The sequence below is a fragment of the Hylobates moloch genome, unplaced genomic scaffold, assembly GCF_009828535.3.
Source record: "Hylobates moloch isolate HMO894 unplaced genomic scaffold, HMol_V3 SCAFFOLD_2, whole genome shotgun sequence".
NCBI classification, from domain to species: Eukaryota; Metazoa; Chordata; class Mammalia; order Primates; family Hylobatidae; genus Hylobates; species Hylobates moloch.
In genome coordinates this window covers 22,633,076-22,654,951 of record NW_026652277.1, presented here as the reverse complement: position 1 = coordinate 22,654,951, position 21,876 = coordinate 22,633,076, and the positions used below count along the sequence as shown (strand labels likewise).

The 21,876-nt window shown below is 36.7% G+C and overlaps 1 protein-coding gene across 7 annotated transcripts in view; it reads right to left on the bottom strand.

Annotated features, from left to right (window-relative positions):
• The window catches only part of ARMC3 (armadillo repeat containing 3), a 111,783-nt gene that overhangs the window by 82,285 nt on the left and 7,622 nt on the right, over positions 1 to 21,876 (bottom strand). For 3 of the 7 annotated variants that reach the window (XM_032163441.2, XM_032163449.2, XM_058432244.1), the window contains exons 3-4: positions 11,207 to 11,324; positions 1,262 to 1,387 (exon numbers count right to left, since the gene is read on the bottom strand). In XM_032163441.2, the coding sequence (XP_032019332.1) occupies positions 1,262 to 1,387; positions 11,207 to 11,324 (244 nt within the window). Of the gene's footprint in view, positions 1 to 1,261; positions 1,388 to 11,206; positions 11,325 to 14,707; positions 14,848 to 18,429; positions 18,489 to 21,876 lie in introns of those variants that run through there. The other 4 variants (XM_058432248.1, XM_058432252.1, XM_058432253.1 and 1 more) reach the window with 4 other exon arrangements.

Here is a 21,876-nt window from a genome sequence, read left to right as displayed (position 1 = left end):
GCGGGGGGCAGGAAGACTAGGAAAGAATCCCTGCTTGTGTTTTGCTGAGATTATCATAAGATGGGGAAAGTATGGTGATTTTAGCCATGTACCATGATAGGCATGTGTTTATTCAGAGCAGCCTAAGTTTCATGTTAGAATTCAGTCTCCACTAAGAGTGTCATTTAAAATTTATTATGAGTTACAGGGTTTTTGGTGGCTGACTCAAAAACTACCATTAGAAAATGACAAGGAAAATATATCCTGTTCATAAATCACAGACTGCGTTTATTGGCATGGTGTTCAAACTGATATTCTAATGGACATAATAGCATCTTTTAACTAATATTTACCATCATATTATATAATACTAATGTTATTTAATATATAATATATAATTACATATTAATATATTATACCAATATAGTAATATATTGATATTTATATATTGATATTAATCACATATTAATGTTAATCATGTACACATGATTAATATTACATAACATTAATTATATATTATATATTAATATAATAATATGACATATATGATTCCGAGCAAGTAATAGGTCTGATTTAAGGAGTAAATGCACTTTCTAAAATTTGTTGTTTTGAGAGACAATCTCACTCTGTCACCCAGGCTGGAGAGCAGTGGCTTGATCTCAGCTCACTGCGACCTCTACCTCCCGAGTTCAAGCAATTCTCCTGCCTCAGCCTCCCAAGTAGCTGGGATTACAGGCACCCACCACTATTCCCGGCTACTTTTTGTATTTTTAGTAGAGACGGGGTTTCACCATGTTGGCCAGGCTGGTCTTGAACTCCTGACCTCAAGTGATCCACCTACCTTGGTTAAATGCACATTTAAATTTATCTTTTGCAAAATATAGTTTGCAATTTCAAAAAAATGAGTTTATCAAAACTCTTTAGGCTTTGTTCACTATGAAATATATATGAAATGTAAGATACGTATAGGCAGGCAAATTACATTACACTAACTCAAGAAAAATACTTTTAAGAGAAAATGATTGCTCTCTCAGCTTGTAGGACTACATCACCGATTCTGAGAGGAGTTTTTGCATGGATGTGCTTGCACATATTTTCCTATTTTAAAATTATCCCTTAAAATGTGAAATCACACGTTTGCTGCATTATACCGATAGAATGTTTTTGTGAACATTAAAGTCAGTTGAAATAAAATTGAAACAGATTCCTTAATGTTAAATTTAAAAGAATGATAATGCATTAACATGGGATTATTTGATTATTTTTAAAAGTTGATACTTACTATTAGAAGCCAGGATTCCAAATATCATAGTAGCATTTCTTCTTACAATTTTGTCTTCATGGGTGAGTAGCTTAGTTAAAGGTTCCACAGCTCCAAGTTCAAGGAGGGTTGTTTTATTTTCCTCACCTGACATCACACGTAAAACAAAACCACACATGGATATTATCGATCTCATCAGCATTCTGCCTTGTGCCATTCCAATTTCTTATTTGCCATTTGCCTTTCACATTCCTCTTGGCTTCCATTCGTATTTCCCTCAGAATAAACTTAAAGGACAGGCATCCTGGACATTTCCTCCTCTCCCTCCCCCTGTTTACAAAGCTGGCTTCATCTTGTCTTCAGTTCTGAGCTCACACTGCACCTCCTTGGAGCAGTCCCCTGCAATCACCCTATCTACTACTGTCACCACATCCAAGTCTGTCTCACCCCTCTTTATCCTGCTATATTTTTGTCATGTCACTTAACAACCTCTGGGTTTTGCTTGCCTACTCCACGATAACTCTCCATAAGGACAGATACCCTTCCTGCCCTATTTTCTCAGACCCTTGGTGCCTTGGACAGTGCCGGTCATGTAACAGACACTCAACAAATACTTCCTTGCATAATTAATTACTTCTAGCCCTTTTTTGTAGATTTGTTAGTATTGTCTATAGATGTCATCACATTAATTTTATGTGCCAAAGCGACTGAGCTAAGGGATGCACAAATAGCTACTAAAACATTTCTGGGTGTGTCTGCAAGGGTGTTCCTGGAAGAGATTAGCATTTGAATCTCTAAACTGAGTAAAGATGTGCGCTCACCAATGTGAGTGGGCAATATCCAATCTGTTGAGGGCTTGAGTAACAGAGGGTGTAAAAAGGAAAAATCCTCTCTCTTTTTGAGCTGGGACATCCATCTTCTCTTGCCCTGGGACATCGGAGCTCCTATTCTCAGGCCTTGGAACTCTAGGACTTTACAGCAGCTTTGGTTCTCTGGCCTTAGGATGCAGACTGAATTACACTCCTGGCTCTCCTTATTCTTCAGCTTGCACATGGTATTGTTGTGGGACTTCTCAGCCTCCACAATCATGTGAGCCAATTCCCATTACAAATCTTTTCATATATATCTACATATGTCCTATTGGTTCTCTTTCTCTAGAGAATCCTGACTAATACAATGCAAAAGATAACTGTAATAATAGAGAAAACAAATTGAGAAGGGGTGTTTATGGGAACTCTACTTCCCATTTTTCTTTTCTTTCTTTTTTTTTTTTTTTTTTCTTGAGACAGAGTCTTGCTCTGTCACTCAGGCTGGGGTGCAGTGGTGTGATCATGGCTCTCTGCAGTCTCGACCTCCTGGGCTCAAGCGATTCTCTCACCTCAGTCTTCTGAGTAGCTGGGACTACAGGCAACCACTACCATGCCTAGCTAATTTTTTTTTTTTTCGATTTTTTTTGTAGAGATGGGGTCTCACTATGTTTCCCAGGCTGGTCTCAAACTCCTGGGCTCAAGTGATACTTCTGTCTCAGCCTCCCGAAGTGCTGGAATTACAGGCTCCACAAGACACTGTGCCTGGCCTCATTTTTCTATAAACCTAAAATTGCTTACAGAAAAAAAGTCTAGAAAATTTTTTTAAAAGATATTCTACAAATTGTGAGAAAAATTCTGCAAATATATGTCTGATACAGAAGTAAAGGATGTATATCCAGAATATATAATTTCTAAAACTGAATAAGAAAACAACCAAATTTTAAAATATATGTGAACAAATGATTTGAACAGATACATCATCAAAGAGGATATACAATGACAATAAAGTACATTTTTCTCTACATCATTAGTCATTAGGGAAATGCAAATTAAAACTGCAATGAGATACCACTTCACACCCACAAGGATTAATATAATCAAAAAGATGAATAGAAACAAGTGACAGCTAGTGTAGAGAGAAATTGGAACCCTCATAAATTGCTGGTGAGAATATAAAACAGTACAGATCACTTTGGAAAATGGTTTGGCAGTTTCTTAAAATGTTGATGTACACTTACCATATGACTCAGGCAAACTGTGGTAAACCCATACAATGGTAGCAATAAAAAGAAGTGCTACAATATGAATTAATCTCAAAATAATTAGAGTGAGTGAACAGAGCCAGATTATGTCATCTTCTATAAATCCAATAGAGATAGTTCTACCCCTTTTTCTAATCTGTGAGAAAGTTTTTAACTACAAATTTTCTGGATGCCTTCTATTTCTTTTTCTTGCCTGATTGCATTAGCTAGAACCTCCCATACAATGTTGAATAAAGCTGATGATAGCAGACATCCTTCTCTTGCTCCTGATCTTAGGGGAAAAGCATTCAGTTTTTTACCATTAAGTGTGTTGTAAGCCATAGGTTTTTTTGTAGGTATCTTTTATTAGGGAGAGAAGGTTTATATCTATTCCTAATTTGCAGACATTTTATCAGGAGTGGATGTTGGATTTTGCCAAAAAGGTTGTTTTGCATGTATTAAGATGATCATACGGTTTTTCTTTTTTCTTTTAAAAAATATATTTTTTTCTTATTGCTGCTGTAATAACAAATCTAGTGGTTTAACAACACAAATTTATTAGCTTATGGTTTAGAAGTCAGAAGTCTGATATATATCTCAGTAGGTGAAAGTCAAAATGTTGGCAGGGCTATCTGTGCTCCTTAGGAGCTAAACTCTATGGCGGAATCCATTTCCTTTTCTTTCCCAGGTAGCATTCCTTGGCTAGTGAGCCCCTTTCGTCTTCAAAGCCAGAAATCACACCCTTCTGACCTCTGTGTCCACCATCATGTCTTCTCCAATTCTGACTCTCTTGCCTTCTTCTTTCACCAATAAGGGCCTTTGTGATTGTGTTGGCCCAACCTAGATAATCCAAGGTAATCTCCTCATCTCAAAGTCAGTTGGTTAGCAACCTTAATTCCATCAGCATTCTTATTTCTCCCTTGTCATGTAACATACTATTTTCATAGCTTCCAGGGATTCTGATGTAGATATTTTGGGGTTATTTTTCTACCTACCACACATGGTAAAATACCTTGATTAATTTTCAGTTATTAAGCCAACCTTGCAATCTGGGAATAAGTCATTTAGTCATGATGTGTTAGCTTTTTTATACATTGTTGAATTTTATTTGCTAACATTTTGTTCAGAATTTTTACATCTATGTTAATAAGGCATACTGACTTGCAGATTTCTTTCTTTTCTTGCCTTTTGCTGTTTGGGCCTTTATACAGTAGTGGTGGCTTCACAGAATGAATTGGGAAGTATGCCATCATTTTCAATTTTCTGAAAGTATTTGTGTGTAATTAGTATTATTTCTTCCTTAAATGTTTCATAGAATTCACCAGTAAAACCATCTGGACCTGAAGTTTTGTTTGTGAGAAAGTTTTTAACTACAAATTTCAGTCTTTGTAATATAGAACTATTCAAGCTGTCTTTTTTTAGTGAGCTTGGAAATTTACGTCTTGAAATAAACTTGTCCACTTAATCTAAGTTGTAGAATTTATTGGTATTAATTTATTCATAATATTCCTCTTATCCTGTTAATATCTGTAGGATCTCTAGTGATGTCCCTTCTCCCACTCCTGATATGGATAATTTGTCTTCTCTCTTATTTTGTCTATCAATCCATCTCGAGGTTTGTCATTTTTACTGATCTCAAAAAACAGCTTTTCATTTTTATGGCTCATCAATTTTTTTTGTTTTCTATTTCATTGATTTATACTGAGATATCTATTATATCCTTATCATTACTAACTTTTGGTTTAATTTGTTTTTTGTTTTTTGTTTTTGTTTTGAGACGGAGTCTCACTCTGTTGCCAGGCTGGAGTGCAGTGGCATGATCTCAGTTCACTGCAACCTCCAGCTCTCAGGTTCAAGAGATTCCCCTGCCTCAGCCTCCCAAGTAACTGGGATTACAGACGCACGCCACCACACCTAATTTTCTGTATTTTAGTAGAGACGGGGTTTCACCATGTTGGCCAGTATGGTCTCAATCTCCTGACCTCATGATCTGCCCACCTCAGCCTCTCAAACTTCTGGGATTACAGGTGTGAGCCACTGTGCCCAGCCTTGTTCTTCTTTTTCTAGTTTCTTAAGATAGAAGCTGAGATTACTTGTTTGAGACTTTCCTTGTTTTCCAGTATAGGCATTTAGTGCAATAAACTTCTCTCTAAATACTTTGAGTGGCATCTTTTGCTGTGTTTTAATTTTCAATTCTGATTTTTGTTTTGATTTCTTCTTTGATTCATGAGTCATTTAAAAGTATGTTATTTATTTTCTAACTGCTTAACAATTATCCAGAGTTTTCTGCATTATTGATTTCTAATTTAATTCCATGGTGGTATGAAAATACATTTTGTGTTATTGGAATCACTTAAAATTTATTGAGGCTTATTTTATGGCCTAGAATATGATCTATTTGGATAAATGTTCTGTATGCACTTGAAAAAAAATGTGTACTCTACTGCTCTTAAAGTGTTCTATAAATATTAATTAGGTTAAATTCATTGATATTGTCAAATCCTTTATATCCTTATATATTTTCTGTCTACTTGTTCTTTTATTTATTGAGAGGAGTATTTAAATCTCCAGCTTTAATTGTGGATATCTATTTCTCCTTGTATTATTAGCTTCGTGTATTTTGAAGATCTCATATTTGGTACATAACTGTTTAAGATTTTTCGGCCAGGCACACTGGCTCATGCCTGTAATCCCAGCACTTTGGGAGGCCGAGACAGGTGGCTCACGAGGTCAGGAGATCGAGACCATCCTGGCTAACACGGTGAAACCCTGTCTCTACTAAAAATACAAAAAATTAGCCAGGTGTAGTGGTGGGCGCCTGTAGTCCCAGCTGCTTGGGAGGCTGAGGTAGGAGAATGGCGTGAACCCAGGAGGCGGAGCTTGCAGTGAGCGGAGATTGCACCACTGCACTCCAGCCTGGGTGACAGAGCAAGACTCTGTCTCAAAAAAAAAAAAAAAAAAAAAAAAGATTTTTCACAGTCTTTTGATTAACTGATCCCTTTATCATTATAAAATGACCATCTTTATCTCTGGTACTGCTCTTTTCTCAGTTTACTTTTATAATATTAATATTTCTGTTACTAATGCTTGGGCTTTCTTTTGATTCATGCTAGCATGACATATCTGTTGTCATCCTTTTGCGTTCTTTTTGTCTTTATATTCTAAATGCACTTCTTGAAGGTGGCATGTGGTTTACTCTTGCTTTTTATCCAATATACCAATTTCTCCCTGTTAATCAAGGTATTTAGGACATTTATATTAATTTGATTTTTGATATAGTTAGATTTAAATCTACCATCTTGTTATTTGTTTTTTATATGCCCCTTTATTCCATGTTTTCTTTTTTCTTCATATTCTGCTTTCTTTTCTATGTATTCTGTGAATATTACTGATTCCATTTTATTTCTTTCATTGGCTTATTTAATATTATCGTTTATTTTGTTATTTTAGTGGTTCCATTAGGGTTGCAGTATACATCTTTAACTTATCACAGTCTACTTTGAAGTGGTATTATGCCCCTTCACATATGAGATCCTAACAATAGTATACTTCTATTTTTTCCTTTTCTACCTTGGGACTGTTGTTGCCATATATTTTATTTATACATATGTTTCAAATTGCACAATATATGATTATTTTTGTTTAAAATAATAAATTTGCTTTTGAAGTGATTCAAATAACAAAACATACATGTTGCCATTTCTAGCACTCTGTATTCTTTTTTGTAGATCCATATTTCCGTCTAGTGTTATTTTCCTTCTGCCTAAAAGGCCTCTTTTTATTATAAGTTGTAGTGTAGCTCTACTAGAAATAAATTATTTTAGCTTTTTTATATTTGGAAAAAAACATTATTTCACCTACGTTTTTGAAAGATTTTTTTTCTGGGTATGTAATTCTGTGTTGAAAGTTTTTATTTTTCTTTTATTCTTTAAAGATTGTTGCTCTACAGACTTCTCACTTGCATAATTTCTGATGATAAATCATCCTTATTTATAATTTGCTATTATCTATTGTCATCCTTATCTTTATTTGAATGTAACATGTTTTTACTGATTCTGGCTGCTTTTAAGATTTTCTCTTTATCACTGGTTTTAAGCAATTTGATTGTAATGTACTATGGCACAGTTTATTTCATATTCTTTGCACTTGGGTTTTGACAAACTTTTTGGATCCATGGACTTAGAGTTTTCATCAGATTTAGGGAAAGTTTGGCCATTATTTCTTCAAATGCTTTTTCTGTCCCTGTCTCCCTTTTTCAGAGACTCCAATTACACATATATTGGACACTTGAATTTTTCTCATACCTCATTGAATCTCTGTTCATCTTTTTAAAATCTCTTTTCACTGTCCTTCATTTTGGACAGTTTGTGTTACTATGTATTTAAGTTCATTAATCTTTTCTTCTGCAATGTCCAATCTGTATTAATCAAAGCCTATGTGTTTTTCATTTCAGACACTGAAGTTTTCATCTCTAGAAGTTGTATTTGGGTCTGTCTTATAGCTTCCATGTTTTCACTTTCTAAACATATAGAATACAGTTGTAATTTATCTTTTAATGTCTTTTCCTGCTAATTCTAACATCTGGGTCAATTGATTTACTCATTGATTTATATCTTATTATGCATTTTTTCTGCTTTTTTTCATGCCTGGTAATTTTTTTATTGGATGAAAGACATTGTGAATTTTACCTTCTTGGGCAATGGATATTTCTGTATTCTTAAGATTTTTTTCAGGGACAAATTAAGTTACTTGGAAACAACTCAATCCTTTCAAGTCTTGCTTTTAATATTTACTAGGTGGTACTAGAACAGTGCACAATCTAGGACTAATTATTTCTCACACTGAGGCAAGACTCCTCTGTGTATTCTATACAATGCTCCATGAATTCTGAAGTTTCTACCTGGCTTATGGAAACAGGCATTACTCCTAGCCCTATGTGAGCACCACGCACTGTTACCCCAATCCTTTGGGTGCCTCTTGTTCCAACTATTACCCTCACATGTTCATGCTGCTCACTACTCTTCTAAAGACAAGAATGAGACCCTTTACAGATCTCCTGAGTTCTCCTTCTGTGAAACTCATTCCTCTCCTTTACTCTGTCCTGAAAACTCTGAATGCCTTTATTTCTCTGGACTTTCAGGTTTGTCTTCTTAACTCAGAGAATCCACCAGGTTACCCTTTCCAGTGCTATGGACAAAAAGCTCTCTAAAGTAAAAAATCTGAGGCAATCATAGGGTTTACTTCCCTTGTTTCCTGTCTCTCAGTGGTCACTGCCCTTTATTGTCTGATGTTGATGGTCTTGTCAACTGTTATTTCGTATATCTGGTTTATTTTCTTCATTGTTTCTGCCAATAGAGTAAGTCTACTTTACTTTCACATATTGGGTTTGTTTCACTCATTGTTTCAGGCAGTAGAGTGGTCCCATCATGGCCAGAAGCCAAAGTCCTATCATTTTTTTTTTTTTAATTTTAGAAAATACTACTAGCATAAAACATCAGACTTAAAATTATTTCTGTATTGATTTCATATGAAATACATGCCTATTTCTTCATGTCGTGCAAAAAGAGGTAACACATAGATACATGTGACAGCCAGATGATGTATAATGACTCTATAAGACTGAATGGGATTCATGCTGCCATAGATGCACAATCAAATATCTCCCTGAAATTTGACCCAGAATTCTACACCATCCACTCAAAAAGATATAGTACCTTCCAGAAACACTCTGGTTTACATCTGGGTTCCCAATGATGACCTGAGTGACAAAGCAAGGTGAGTATTGTACCCTTTGCTAATTGAATGATTTGTTGTTCTCTCATTCAGTTTCCAACACAATATGTCAAGTATCATTTATTTAAAACAAAATTGTCCCTATCTTAGTTTGAAATGGTTTAGTAATCCCAGCACTTTGGGAGGCCGAGGCGGGCGGATCATGAGGTCGGGAGATCGAGACCACGGTGAAACCCCGTCTCTACTAAAAATACAAAAAATTAGCCGGGCGTGGTGGCGGGCGCCTGTAGTCCCAGCTACTCGGAGAGGCTGAGGCAGGAGAATGGCATGAACCCGGGAGGCGGAGCTTGCAGTGAGCCGAGATTGCGCCACTGCACTCCAGCCTGGGCGATAGAGCGAGACTCCGTCTCAAAAAAAAAAAAAAAAAAAAAAAAAAAAAAAAAACCAGTTTAGTTACACTAAACTCTCAAATTAATATTCTCAATTAAAATGTCATGCAACATAATAAAAGTATAATCTTATCATTTGTAATAATATGAGGACTAAAATATAAGCATTTTGTATGTTTTTAAATCCTCTATGAATAAACCTTTCAGTAGAACCTGCTGTGTAATATTTATAATTTTTAAATAAGTTTTATGTTTTACAACAATGTTAGTTTTACAGAAAACTTACAAAGACAGTACAAAGAGTTTGCACATACCTCAGACCCAGTTTCCCCTATTACTAACATTTGATATTAGTATGGTACATTTTTTACAGTTAATGAACTAATTTGAAGACACTATTATTAATGAAAGTACTTAGTTATTCAGATTTCCTTAGTTTTAACCTAATATCTTCTTTCTGTCCCAGGATCCTATGTCATTACTCATAATGCCTCCATTATGTGAATTTCTCAAACTTGCTTGTTGTAGATAGCCATGACAGTTTTGAGGGGCATTGGCTAGGTATTTTGTACCTGAACTGGGATTTGTCTGATTTTAAAAATCATTATTAGACTGGGGTTATAGATTTTTAAGAAAAATAACACAGAAATAAAGTGTCATTTTCATCACATCATATCAAGAGCACCTAATATTGATAGGACTTATCACGGTTGGTGGGTTTTTTTTTTGTTTTTTTTTTTTTTGGTTGGTTGGTTGGTTTTTTGAGACAGGGTCTCTCTCTGCTGTCCAGGCTGAAGTGCAGTGGCACAATCTCAGCTCACTGCAACCTCTGCCTCCCAGGGTCAAGCAGTCCTCCCACCTCAGCCTCCCAAGTAGCTGGGACTGCACACGTGTGCCATCACACCTGGCTAATGTTTCTATTTTTTGTAGAGGTGGGGTTTTGCCATGTTGCCAAGGCTGGTCTTGAACTCCTGGGCTCAAGTGATCCTCCCACCTCAGCCTCCCGAGTAGCTGGGACTAAAAGCATGCACCACTACACATGGCTAGTTTTTGTATTTTTTTTTATAGAGATGGGGCTTTGCCACATTGCCAAGGCTGGTCTCAAACTCCTGGGCTCAAGTGATCCATCCACCTTGGCCTCCCAAAGTGCTGAGATTACAGGCATTAGCCACCACGCCCAGGCGTGTGGTGTAATTTTGATCACCTAGCTGCGGTGGTGTTTGTCAGGTTTATCCATTGTAAGCTTATTTTCCCCCATTTCTATATTGTACTCTTTGGAAATAAGTCACTCTGTAGATCTCCCACTCAAAGAGTTGGAAGTTATATTTCACCTCCTTGAAGTCAAGAGTGTCTACATAAACTATTAGGAATTCTTCTGCACAGGAGATTTGTCTCTTCCATTTATTCACCCATTTTATTTATATCAGTATGGACTCATGGATACTTATTTTCCACTTGGATTATAAGCCAGTACTGCTTTACTTTGTTGTTCTAATTGTTCCAGCCTTGACTATTGGGAGTTCTTTTAGCTTCTGTGACATTTACAATTTCTAAAACTACAATGAAACTTTCAGAATGACCGTTCTACGCAGTGACTAAATTACTCCTTAAGATCAAGCTAGGAACTCAGGAAGAGAGATTGCTCTTAGGTAATGCATTAAATAATATTCTGGTTGTCTGAAATAATTCATCTGACGGCAAGTAAGTTAAAGACTAGGAAGAAAAGTGCCCAAGAGGTAGTAAATATTTTAAGAAATTAATGAAACAGAAAGATAAACTGAAAAAAATCCAAACCTTTTAAAGCAAATTTATAAATGGCTTCACATGCTTTAGCCAAAATTTCCTCTTCTGGAGAATTAAGCATTAACACCACAGTTGCTGCTTTTTTGCTTTCAATCATTAATGGATCAAACTGAAAGGCAGAAAGAAAGCTATCAGTTTCACATATGAGCTTTAAACATCACATTAAAAATGAATGGGTCTTAAAACTTAAAGAGAATGTAATCTTGCAAAAAGGATGTGGTCACTGCCCAATAAGTGCACTGCAAAGTTTTTCATTAAAAATATATCAACTGCTAGAGAAACAATTGTCAGCATTGGAATGCCTGGGGTATGGGGGAAGAGCAAAATGTTTTGGAATCTGACAGGTCTAGTTTCTCAATTTAGCCATGTGGAATCAAACGAATTATGCTCCTAAAATGTCAATTTCTTTTTCTGTTTGATGAGGATAATAGTACCTATCTCAAAGGTACTATCTCAAAGGAGCAAGGAAAGGAGTAGAGGCCACGTATATAAAGCACTTAGCACGTCATCTGGCACATGACAGATGTTTATCAAATGATATAATGTTTACTCAATACACAAAATCCTTGAATACCTGTATATATTTTATTCCATGACCATCTCAATAATCAATACTTGCTTTCCAACCACTAGACTCTAGAAAAGCAGGAATTACATATGTAAAACAATAAAAAAAAACAGTAGAAAAAGCATATAACAAAATGTAAAATTGAATAAAACCTGGAACAGGGGAAATGATAATATAGTCTAAAGAAAAGTATAGGACTCTAAGAAGACCTGTGTCCTGAGAATTCATGTGTAATTGAAATGTGTAATTGAAACGAACTATTGTTCATAGCACATAGAGGCTTTCTGTGGTCAAGGAGAAAACAAATTATTACACTATTTTTCTTCCATTTCCAGAGACTAATGACGGATGGAGTTCTGCTTAGGATAAAGGAAAAAAAACTGTATTTCAAAGCTTTAGCTGGTTCTTTGTGTTGGCTTTCCTATATAGACATCTTACTATGTCATGGAATATTTTTAAGATTGTTTCGTTTTAGGTAGAGAATAAAGAAATATATTACTCTCATTACTCCAAGGAAACATAATTGTGTGAGTTTGGAAGAGTAAAGAAGAAAGAAGATAGCAAGAAACAATGACCTGAAAGGACATAGCCAGGATAAAACTTCCCTTTTGGAGGAGAAATGGCTGCTGAATTTTAGAACAGCATTGTCTAACACCCAAAGTAAAGCTGCTGTTTTTCTATGGCTCCCACTATACTAGAAGCTATAAGAGCTACAAAAGTCTTGTTTGTTCTTTAACCTCTTAGAGACCCTTTTAGAGAAGACAGATCTTCAGTAAAAAATCAGTTGTGTACAACGGGTTGGTGGCACTTGTGTTTTTAGACATGATCCAAGGAGAAAAGGTGGCCTCTAGCTGAGCGAAGAGCAATGGCTGGGATGCTGGCTGCAACACTGATCATGAGAGCAGAAGGCCCTGGAAATCCACAGAAATTTTAAGGGAGGACTTCTGAATGTAGTTAGGGTTTGGGGCTTGAGAACCATCTTCTTTAGGTATTAAAGGGTAGCCCCAGAATGCCTGAGGACCTCACATCACCCAGGTGACACATGCGGCTCACTGACCATGGCTTTTTTTAAATCTGAAAAGTTAGGAAGGTGGAGTATGATCTCTTCCAGATATAAAATTCTAGGATTTTATGAAGTGCAAAACATATGGCAGAGACAATAAATACTATGATGAGAGTGGGGAAATTAATTTGAAACTGGGGTAAATAGAGAAAGCTCCATGGATGTGGTAGAACTTCAGATATGATTTGAAGAACAGATAAAATGGGATGAATGGCGATAAGAAGGGAGGATATGCAAATGGGGAAAATAACACAAGATGGTTTAAAATGGGAATATTTGTTTATGGTGGATACAATATTAGCTTGACCAAATAGAAAATATACAACAAGCAGAAATAATATTGAGTAATAAGAAGAAAGGCCTCAGCAAATGACCTATACCTTTCCTTCTCCTGACTGTTTATTGAAGATAATCAACAAAGGTCCAAGGGAAAAGGATTGTAACTCTGGAAGTTTATATCTGACTAGGTTATCATTCAGATGTTCAGGCATTCACAAACTCAAAAACTAATCAACCATACACTCTTAAACAAATTGCTCAGGCAAAATCTCCAGCCACAACTTGGGAGGACTAAAATATAAAAACAATTGTGGTGGATCAAAAAATACAGTAAAATGTATTTTGCTGTTTAGCTTACTAAATGTTGCAGATGATGTGAATTATAATACTTTTTTTTTTTTTTTTTTGAGATGGAGTCTCACTCTGTCGCCCAGGCTGGAGTACAATGGCGTGATCTTGGCTTACTGCAACCTCCGTCTCCTGGGTTCAAGCTATTCTCCCTGCCTCAGCCTCCCGAGTAGCTGGGATTACAGATGCCCACCACCATGCCTGGCTAATTTTTCTATTTTTAGTAGAGATAGGGTTTTGCCATGTTGTCCAGGCTGGTCTTGAACTCCTGACCTCAGGGAATCCACCTGCCTCAGCCTCCCAAAGTGCTGGGATTACAGGCATGAGCCAACTCGCCAGGCCAATGCAATTCTTAAGAAAGGATTCCTGAAGTGATAATGATTTATAAGGAAAAAAACTAATAGTGGCTTGGAATTAAAACAGATTTTTTTTTCAACAAAACAGGTAAAGAAAATTTTTGGTTTTAAAAAAAGGAATGTTGCCTAGCTCTTATTTATTTTTACATTAATAGAAAAAACGCAGGTTAAAATGTGCATTTAATAGATAGGCTACCAACAAGTATCCAAAGTTCCACACTGCCAGAAAGAAAGGGAAACAAAGGGAAATTGCTCAATTCAGAAAAGGGACAGAAAATACAAAAGAAATTACAAGATGAAAACATAGCAAAGAAAAACCACAACTTCAAATAAAATGATAGGAATAAAATCAAATATGTCAATGATCAAAATATACATCACTAGGGTAAATAAATCCAACTAAGGCTGTTAGATTGGATTCAAAAGCAAAATTGACTCTGCGTTATTAGGTATTTCTTCCACTTGATCTTCCAGAATATTAATTCAGATCCCTCCAACTAAGATAGAGAACATTTCTAGTATCTCTGAAGGTTTCCTCACACTCCTTTCCTAAGCCACCCTGCCCCCATGAGAGATAACCATTATTCTGACTTTTAAAATAATCACTTAATTTTCCATCTTTGAACTTCATATGAGGAATCATACAACATTCGCTCTTTCATATTTGGTTTCTTTAGCTCAGTGCAATACCTAATGCAGTTCTTTCACATTTTTGCTTATATAGCTAAGTCATATTTCTTATGGCTATATAATGTATTCCAGTATATAAATATACCAGTTTGGGTTCTTTTCTTTCCAGTTTGAGGAAATCATAAGTCACAGTGAATATTCTTTTACATGTCTTTTTGTGGATACATACATTTCTCTTGGGTATTTACCTAGGAATGGAATTGATGAGTCATAGAGTAGACATATATTTCCCTTTTGTAGGTACTGTCGAACAGTTTTCCAAAGTGGTTTTATCAATTTACATTCCCACCAGCTATGAATGAGAGTTCCAGTTGCTCTACATCCTCACCAACACTTGGTATTATCAGTCTTTTTAATTTGCCTTTCCAAAGCTCTTCAATCATAGTTTTAAATCCATCTGCTCTTCATAGTTATTGTAGCTGGAGAAATGCCTGCTGCTACCTGCTTCCACTATATCCTAGACAGAAGAGAAGTGTTCTCATTACTTTTCAAAGTTCTCTCCTGTCTCTTTTACTAATTCTGACTCAGTAGCATCCATCTATCATTCAGCTTTGTCTTCTACTATTATGCTTGGGAATCCATTAATTTTTCTCTATCTGCCCACAGATGGGTTTCCTGCAGCACCCACAGTGTTCAGGCTCTGAGGGGTTCTTGGTAGCCAACCAGCAAGTGGTGAAAGATACAGCTTGACTTTTTCAACTACTCCCACTACAGAGATTCTTCAATTGCATTTGGATCCCCAGTCCATTTACTCCCTCTGCTTTCTCTCCCTTTATCAGCTTTCTCCCTTCTTCCCCTCTTAAGTTGCTTAGATTGCATGTTCTATTATCTGAATAACACTTCTGCTAAACCGTAAACCTCCTTGTCTCTCTGTCTTTTCATCAGATGAATCTTCTCAACCCAAACCACAAGTGAACACTAGTATTTTCTTCTTTGCATTTATACCCAAGTGTCCAACCATTCTCAAAGAGTGTTAAACTAGAAGAAAACTAGTATCATTATAAATTCATGACCAGCAATTGAGGGGGCCTCACTGCAAATCAGGTTTCTATATTTCTTTTGTAAACTTGACTTTTCTTCTCAAAAGAACAAAATTATTTCAAACATTTCTACTATCCTTGAACATTTAACACTCCTACTTCCCCCTTTCTTTCCTCCTCACCCAGCAAAATTTTCAGAAAAAATAAAGTTACCAGATGGAAACTCCATCAACTTCCAACTTGCAGATTCAAATCTACCTATATCTGCACATGTTCTTCTATTACCTCAGAGAAAATATCCAAGGCCAATCTCTAATAGGTGCTTTGGCTTTTTAACTCATTCACCTTCATTAATTCATTTATTTAATAAACATTTATTGAATCCCTATTAAGTGCCAGACGCTAAGACTAGCACATTAGATAACTCGATCTCCTATTCTCACAGAATGGACACATTCTCATCTTACTTTATATTAATCATCCCTTTTGTCTCATGAGAAGTCAACTCCTCCCTGTCAACTAAATTCTTCCTTTACTTCTTTCGAATCCAGCTTACAGAGGGCCAATTTAGATGTAATACAATGCAGTTATTTTCAGTGTAAGTTTGATGAGTTTTGAGGAATGTATACGTCTTTATAGAATTTTAAGAAACATACACATCTGTATAAGCAACCACTCCAAACAATATGTGAAGGTTTCCATGCCCCACAACATTCTCTCCTGCCTCATTGCAGTTGATTCCCCTCCTATGACTGGTCCCAGACAACCACTGATCTCCTTTCTTTCGCTGCAGATCAGTTTGGCCTGTCCTATAATTTAGTAGTACTGAAATTAGTACATAGGGACCCTTTGTGTAGGCTTCTTTCATGTGGCAGAATATTTCTGAGATCCATGTTTCATGGATCTCACTTGTTTTTACCTTTCTTTTTACTGCTGAGTAGTATCCCATTGTATATCACGATTTGTTTATCCATTCAACTGTTGATAGACCTCTGGGTTGTTTCAGGTTGGAACCATTATGTATAAAAGCTGCCATGAACATTTTATACAAGTCTTCTTATGGACAAATGTTTTCATTTCTCTTGAGCAAATGCCCAGAAGTAAAATTTCTGGCTTGTCTGGCAAGTGCATGTTTAACTTTATAAGAAAACATAATTTTGGGTCACTGCAGCTCGTGCCTGTAATCCCAGCACTTTGGGAGGCTGAGGCAGGAGAATCACTTGAGGCCGAGAATTCAAGACCAGCCTGGGCAACATAGTGAGACCTTGTCTCTACAAAAAGTGAAAAAATTAGCCAGGTGTGGTGGCATGCACCTGTAGTCCTAGCTACTTGGGAGGCTGAGGTGGGAGGATCACTTGACCCGGGAATTCAAGGCTGCAGTGAGCTACAGTCATACCACTGCATTCCAGCCTGGGCAAAAGAGTGAGCCCCTGTCTCAAAAAAAGAAAAAAATACAATTTATTTTTCCAAAGCAGTTCTACCATTTGCATTCCTACCGGCAATGTATCTGTATCCAACATAGTACTTTTATCTCTTCAGTTATTTAGATCTTAATTTGTCTCAGAAATGTTTTATAGTTTTCAGCATATACGCATTGATTTTATTTTGTTAAACTGATGTCTAAGTGTTTCCTTTTTTCTTATGCTATCGCATAGCCTTTTTTGCCATCATGTATCTTAAACTTGTGTTATTAGGTGCATAACACTTAGGACCATTAAAAAAAATAAACCTTTGTATCATTATAAAATGTCCATCTTTTTCTCAGGTAGTATTCTTTGTCCTGCAATTGTAATATAATTCATTTGGTATTAACATAGGTGCTCCAGATTTCTTATGATTAGTGTTTGCATGGTATATATCTTTTTCCATGTTTTTACTTTTATGTGTACCTTTATATGTAAAGGAGGATTCTTATAGACAGGTTAGAGTTGAGTCTTGCTTTTTTACTCAGTTGGACAATCACTTTTTATTGGGATATTAGGTTATTTATATCCAATGTGGTTGTTGATATGGTTGGGTTTTAATTGATCATCTTGCTATTTGTTTTCACTTTGTCACATTTGCTCCCTGTTCCTTTTAGCCTGCCTTTTTTCAGTTAATTGGGTTTTTTTGGTATCCCATTTTACCTCCTCTATTGGCTTATTAACTGATTTTCTCCTGGTTATAGGTCACATTTTCCTTTTTTGCACACCTAATAATTTTGTATTGGATACTGGGCATTGTGAAAATTACATAGCTGAGCATCTAGATTCTTTTGGGGGCTGGGGGAGGAGGAGTGTTCCTTAAAGGATATTGAATTTTGTTCTGGCAGGCAGTTATCTTACTTATGGATCAGGTTAATCTATTTAAAGCCTATTTTTAAGCTTTATTAGGTAGGGCAGGACTAGAGAAACATTTACTATAGGGCTGGATAGTTTAGCCACACGACTATTAAGGCATGACTTTTCTGGGGACTCTTCTTAATGCCCCAGGTATTCAATAAGACCCTCTATGCCTTCCAAGCAAATTACAATGCTTCCCAGACCCGTGTGAGCTCTAGAGAGGGTTTGAGTTAACGGTACCCTAAGAGTTGTTCATGCATGTCCTTCGCCATGTGGAGTTTCACCCCATACAAATTAGATTTCAGAGAATCCAGAGGACCATTAACTGGATTTCTGAAGCTATTGCTGTATGTTGGTCTCTTCTTTTTGGTACTCTGCCCTGCAAACTGCAGCCACCTAATCCTCCTTGAACTCCGATTTCTTGAAGCTCTTTTATTTTAAAATAAAAACCAGTTGGTTTATTTATCTGTCCCTAGATAGTAATCATCCTCCATACACCACGTTACCCTTCCTTGTCTTTCACAATCAAAACCCTTACGAATACTTACTTTTCTTACTCTCGCTCCTTGCTGCACATATCCAATCTGACTTTCACCCTCAGTAACTTACCAAAGTAGTTCTCACTAAAGCCACCATCTGGGAGCACCATGTCACATGTCACCCAGGACTTCTTGAGAGTTTTATTTCATTTCTAAAGAAAATAATACAATAATACTTGAAACTACAGAGAGTTATGGTGTATTTAATTGTCAGGCCTCCATCTCTCTGGATACTCTTTTTATTGTTTTTATTCATGGTGGTTTGGGGGTTGAAATTCCTTGGGCGACTGGGCTTGCTTGCTTGCTTTTCTTTCTCTTCTTCCACAGCTGTCATTTTTCTGAATTTAACACACTGCATTATGTCTTTGATTTACATGTCTATTTCAGTATGTTGTACTTCTATTGGCTCCATTGCTCAGGCTTGATCTCTCAACTTGTCCCCTTCTCACCCTCCACGTCCTACCCATCAGCACATCCTGCCAGCTCGACCTTCAAAGCTCATCCTCACTCTGGCCACATCTCATCTTCTTCACGGTGACTTCCTGGGTCCAAGCTTAACTGCACTACTGTAACAACCTCCAAGCTGGTCTTCCAATTTTCATGTTTCACCCACATTGTAGCTAGAACGATCTTATTTTTCATTTTAAATATAAATCAGATGTCACTACTCCTCTCTTTGTCACCTTCCAACGAATTCTCCTTTTTGCACATTAGGAAAAAATCCAACTTGCTTAACATAGCCTAATGTCCTACGTGGTCACCACCATCTCACCATCTTTGTGACCCCGTCCTACACCTTGCTCACTAATCTCCTGTCACACCAAGCTTCCTGGCATTCCTCAAACACACTGCATAAGGCTTTAGTTACTGTGGTCTGGCTGGGGCCCCCTCCCAGATATTTGCACAGATTACCCCCTCATTTCATTTAAGTGTGTTTTGGTTGAGATCCCACCAAGAAGGCCTGCCTTGACCAAGATTCTATTTAAAGAGGCCCCATCACACTCCTTACCATATCATACTTTATTTTTCTTCTTTGATCGTATCACTACCTGAATTATATTATTATTAATTGACTGTTTCTCCCATTATAACATAAGCTGCCTTGGGGCCTGAACTTTCCTTTCTCCCCATCTTTATGCCCAGGATGTGGAAGAATGCTTGCATACGGTAGGCACTCTATATTTGTCCAGCAAATAAATACATTTCTTTAGGCAAAGGACCATGCTGTTTCTCTGTCTCCATCACCTATGAACAATACTGGGGTGATGGTAGTGCTTGGAAAATGTCTGTAAAGGAATGTATTAAAGTGCCCCTGGAAACTTTTTCTATGCTTGTGGCCTTAAAGTGCCTTAACTGTGTACTGTTTGCTGATGTCAGGAGAGAGGGCTCTAAATCTGAGGTCCATGGAGCTATCAGTAGGCTTTGAAGGTACATTCTCTATGTGAAATTATATGCAAAATACTTGGAGTACATTTCAGAGGGAGGAGTGTCCACAGATCTCAACCTACCTTCATAAGTCTCCTTGATTGCCCTGCAAACTCCTAAGAACCACAGCCTTAGATCATCTTCACCACTTAAGGCACTTTCCCTTACGTCCCAGCTGGCCATCTTCTCCACCAATCCACATCCAAAACAGATTTCCCTTCCCTGTTGGAACTTTCACACCAGAGACCTCTCATGTTTCTGTATTTTTAAAGCTGATTATATAAGCATGTGAATAAGGATACTATGGTTAAGGACAGATATGTCATGATCACCACAGAAGAACAACTCTCAGAGGAGTAGGTAGAGTACACGAAAATACATTAAACATAAGCTTCAGTAAATATCATTTAATAGTCACTTGGTTATTTAAATGTGAATCTATAATAATTAAAATTAATTTTAAAGACCTGGTGCAGTGAGTCATGCTTGTAATCACAGCACTTGGGAGGCCAAGGTGGGAAGACCTCTTGAGCCCAGGAGTTCGAGACCAACCTGGGCAACATAGTGTGACCCTGTCTCCACAAAACATATAAAAATTAGCCAGGTATGGCAGTGTGTGCCTTTAGTCCTAGCTACTCAAGAGGCTGAGCGGGGAGGATCACTTGAGCCTGGGAGGTGGAGGCTGCCGTGAGCCATGATTGTGCCACTGCACTCCAGCCTGGGAGACAGAGCAAGACCCTATCTCAAAAAAGAAAAAAAGATAATATGGGGTATGAGAAGCTTAAAGGGAAGCTTGAGACTGTAAGAGTTGCAATCCAATGGGCTGACAAAGGACAAATACGAATGTTTGGCAGAGAGTAGAGAAACTTGGCATGACATTTGTTTCTCCTACAGAGCCTGCACCATTATAGTAATTTTTAATTAAAAATGGCACTGAGAATAAATGATAGCTATAACAGAGTGCCACATGACTAAATAAATAATACTGTGCTGTCATTACATATCCCATCTGCTTTCCCATGAGAAAGTCAGTCACCAACAAGCTCGTTGAGAAATTATAATTTCATGCTCTGTGCAAAATAAATGATAAAATTATTTACAAAAAGAATGAAAGAAAATGGAAGCATTTTGGCTAAGTTTTGAATTTTAAGCCCAGTCAATTAGAGTGGCATAGGCTTCTAGAGATATTTTTATGTCTCTGCTGAAGAATAATACTGTCTAGAATAGTGCCGTCCAACAGAACTTCAGCAATGAAAATGTTCTGATTTTGTGCTATCCAATATGGTAGTCACAGGCCACAAGCACTTGAAATGTAACTAATGCGACTGAGAATCTGAATTTTTAACTTCTTTTTTAAAAAATAGAGACAAAGTCTTGCTATTTTTCCCAGGCTGGTCTTGAACTCCTGGCTTCAAGCGATCCTCCCGCCTCAGCCTCCCAAAGTGCTGGGATTACAGATGTGACCCACTGCACCTGGCCTTTAAAATTAATAATTTTAATCATTATAAATTCAAATTTTAGTAACCACGTGTGCCTAGTGGCTGTAGTATTAACACAGGTCTAAAAAAATACAAAATTATGAAGATGACCTCGGCGAAAATAGATCATCACAGTTGAGTGATTTTTATGGTGCCAATAAGTACAAATAAAAAGCTTTTAAAATTTCTATTTCAATATGTTTACCACATCAGTGGTCCCAGATCATGAGGCACTAATCGTATAGGAAAAGAGAGAGAGAGATAAACAGGAGGAGGTAGACAGCATTCATCTAACAGGAACTTTCAGTAGAGAATATCTAGACATCAGGAAAGATTTGCTAAAATGTCTAAAGATTAAAATGAAAGTAGATAAAATACCTTTTAGTTTACTTTATAACCTGATCAAAGTAGCAAACTTTTGGAGTAAGGTGAGCAAGCTGAAAATTATCCATATGGTTTTATATATGTATATTGTTTATGAATTTATATTTTTTATTAATTCATAGTGTTTAACTGTCAGGAGGAGAAAGATGGGAAAAGAAGTCCTTATAACTTCTTTACATAGCAAAATAAATGATAAAACAAAATTATTTACAAAAAGAATGAAAGTAAAT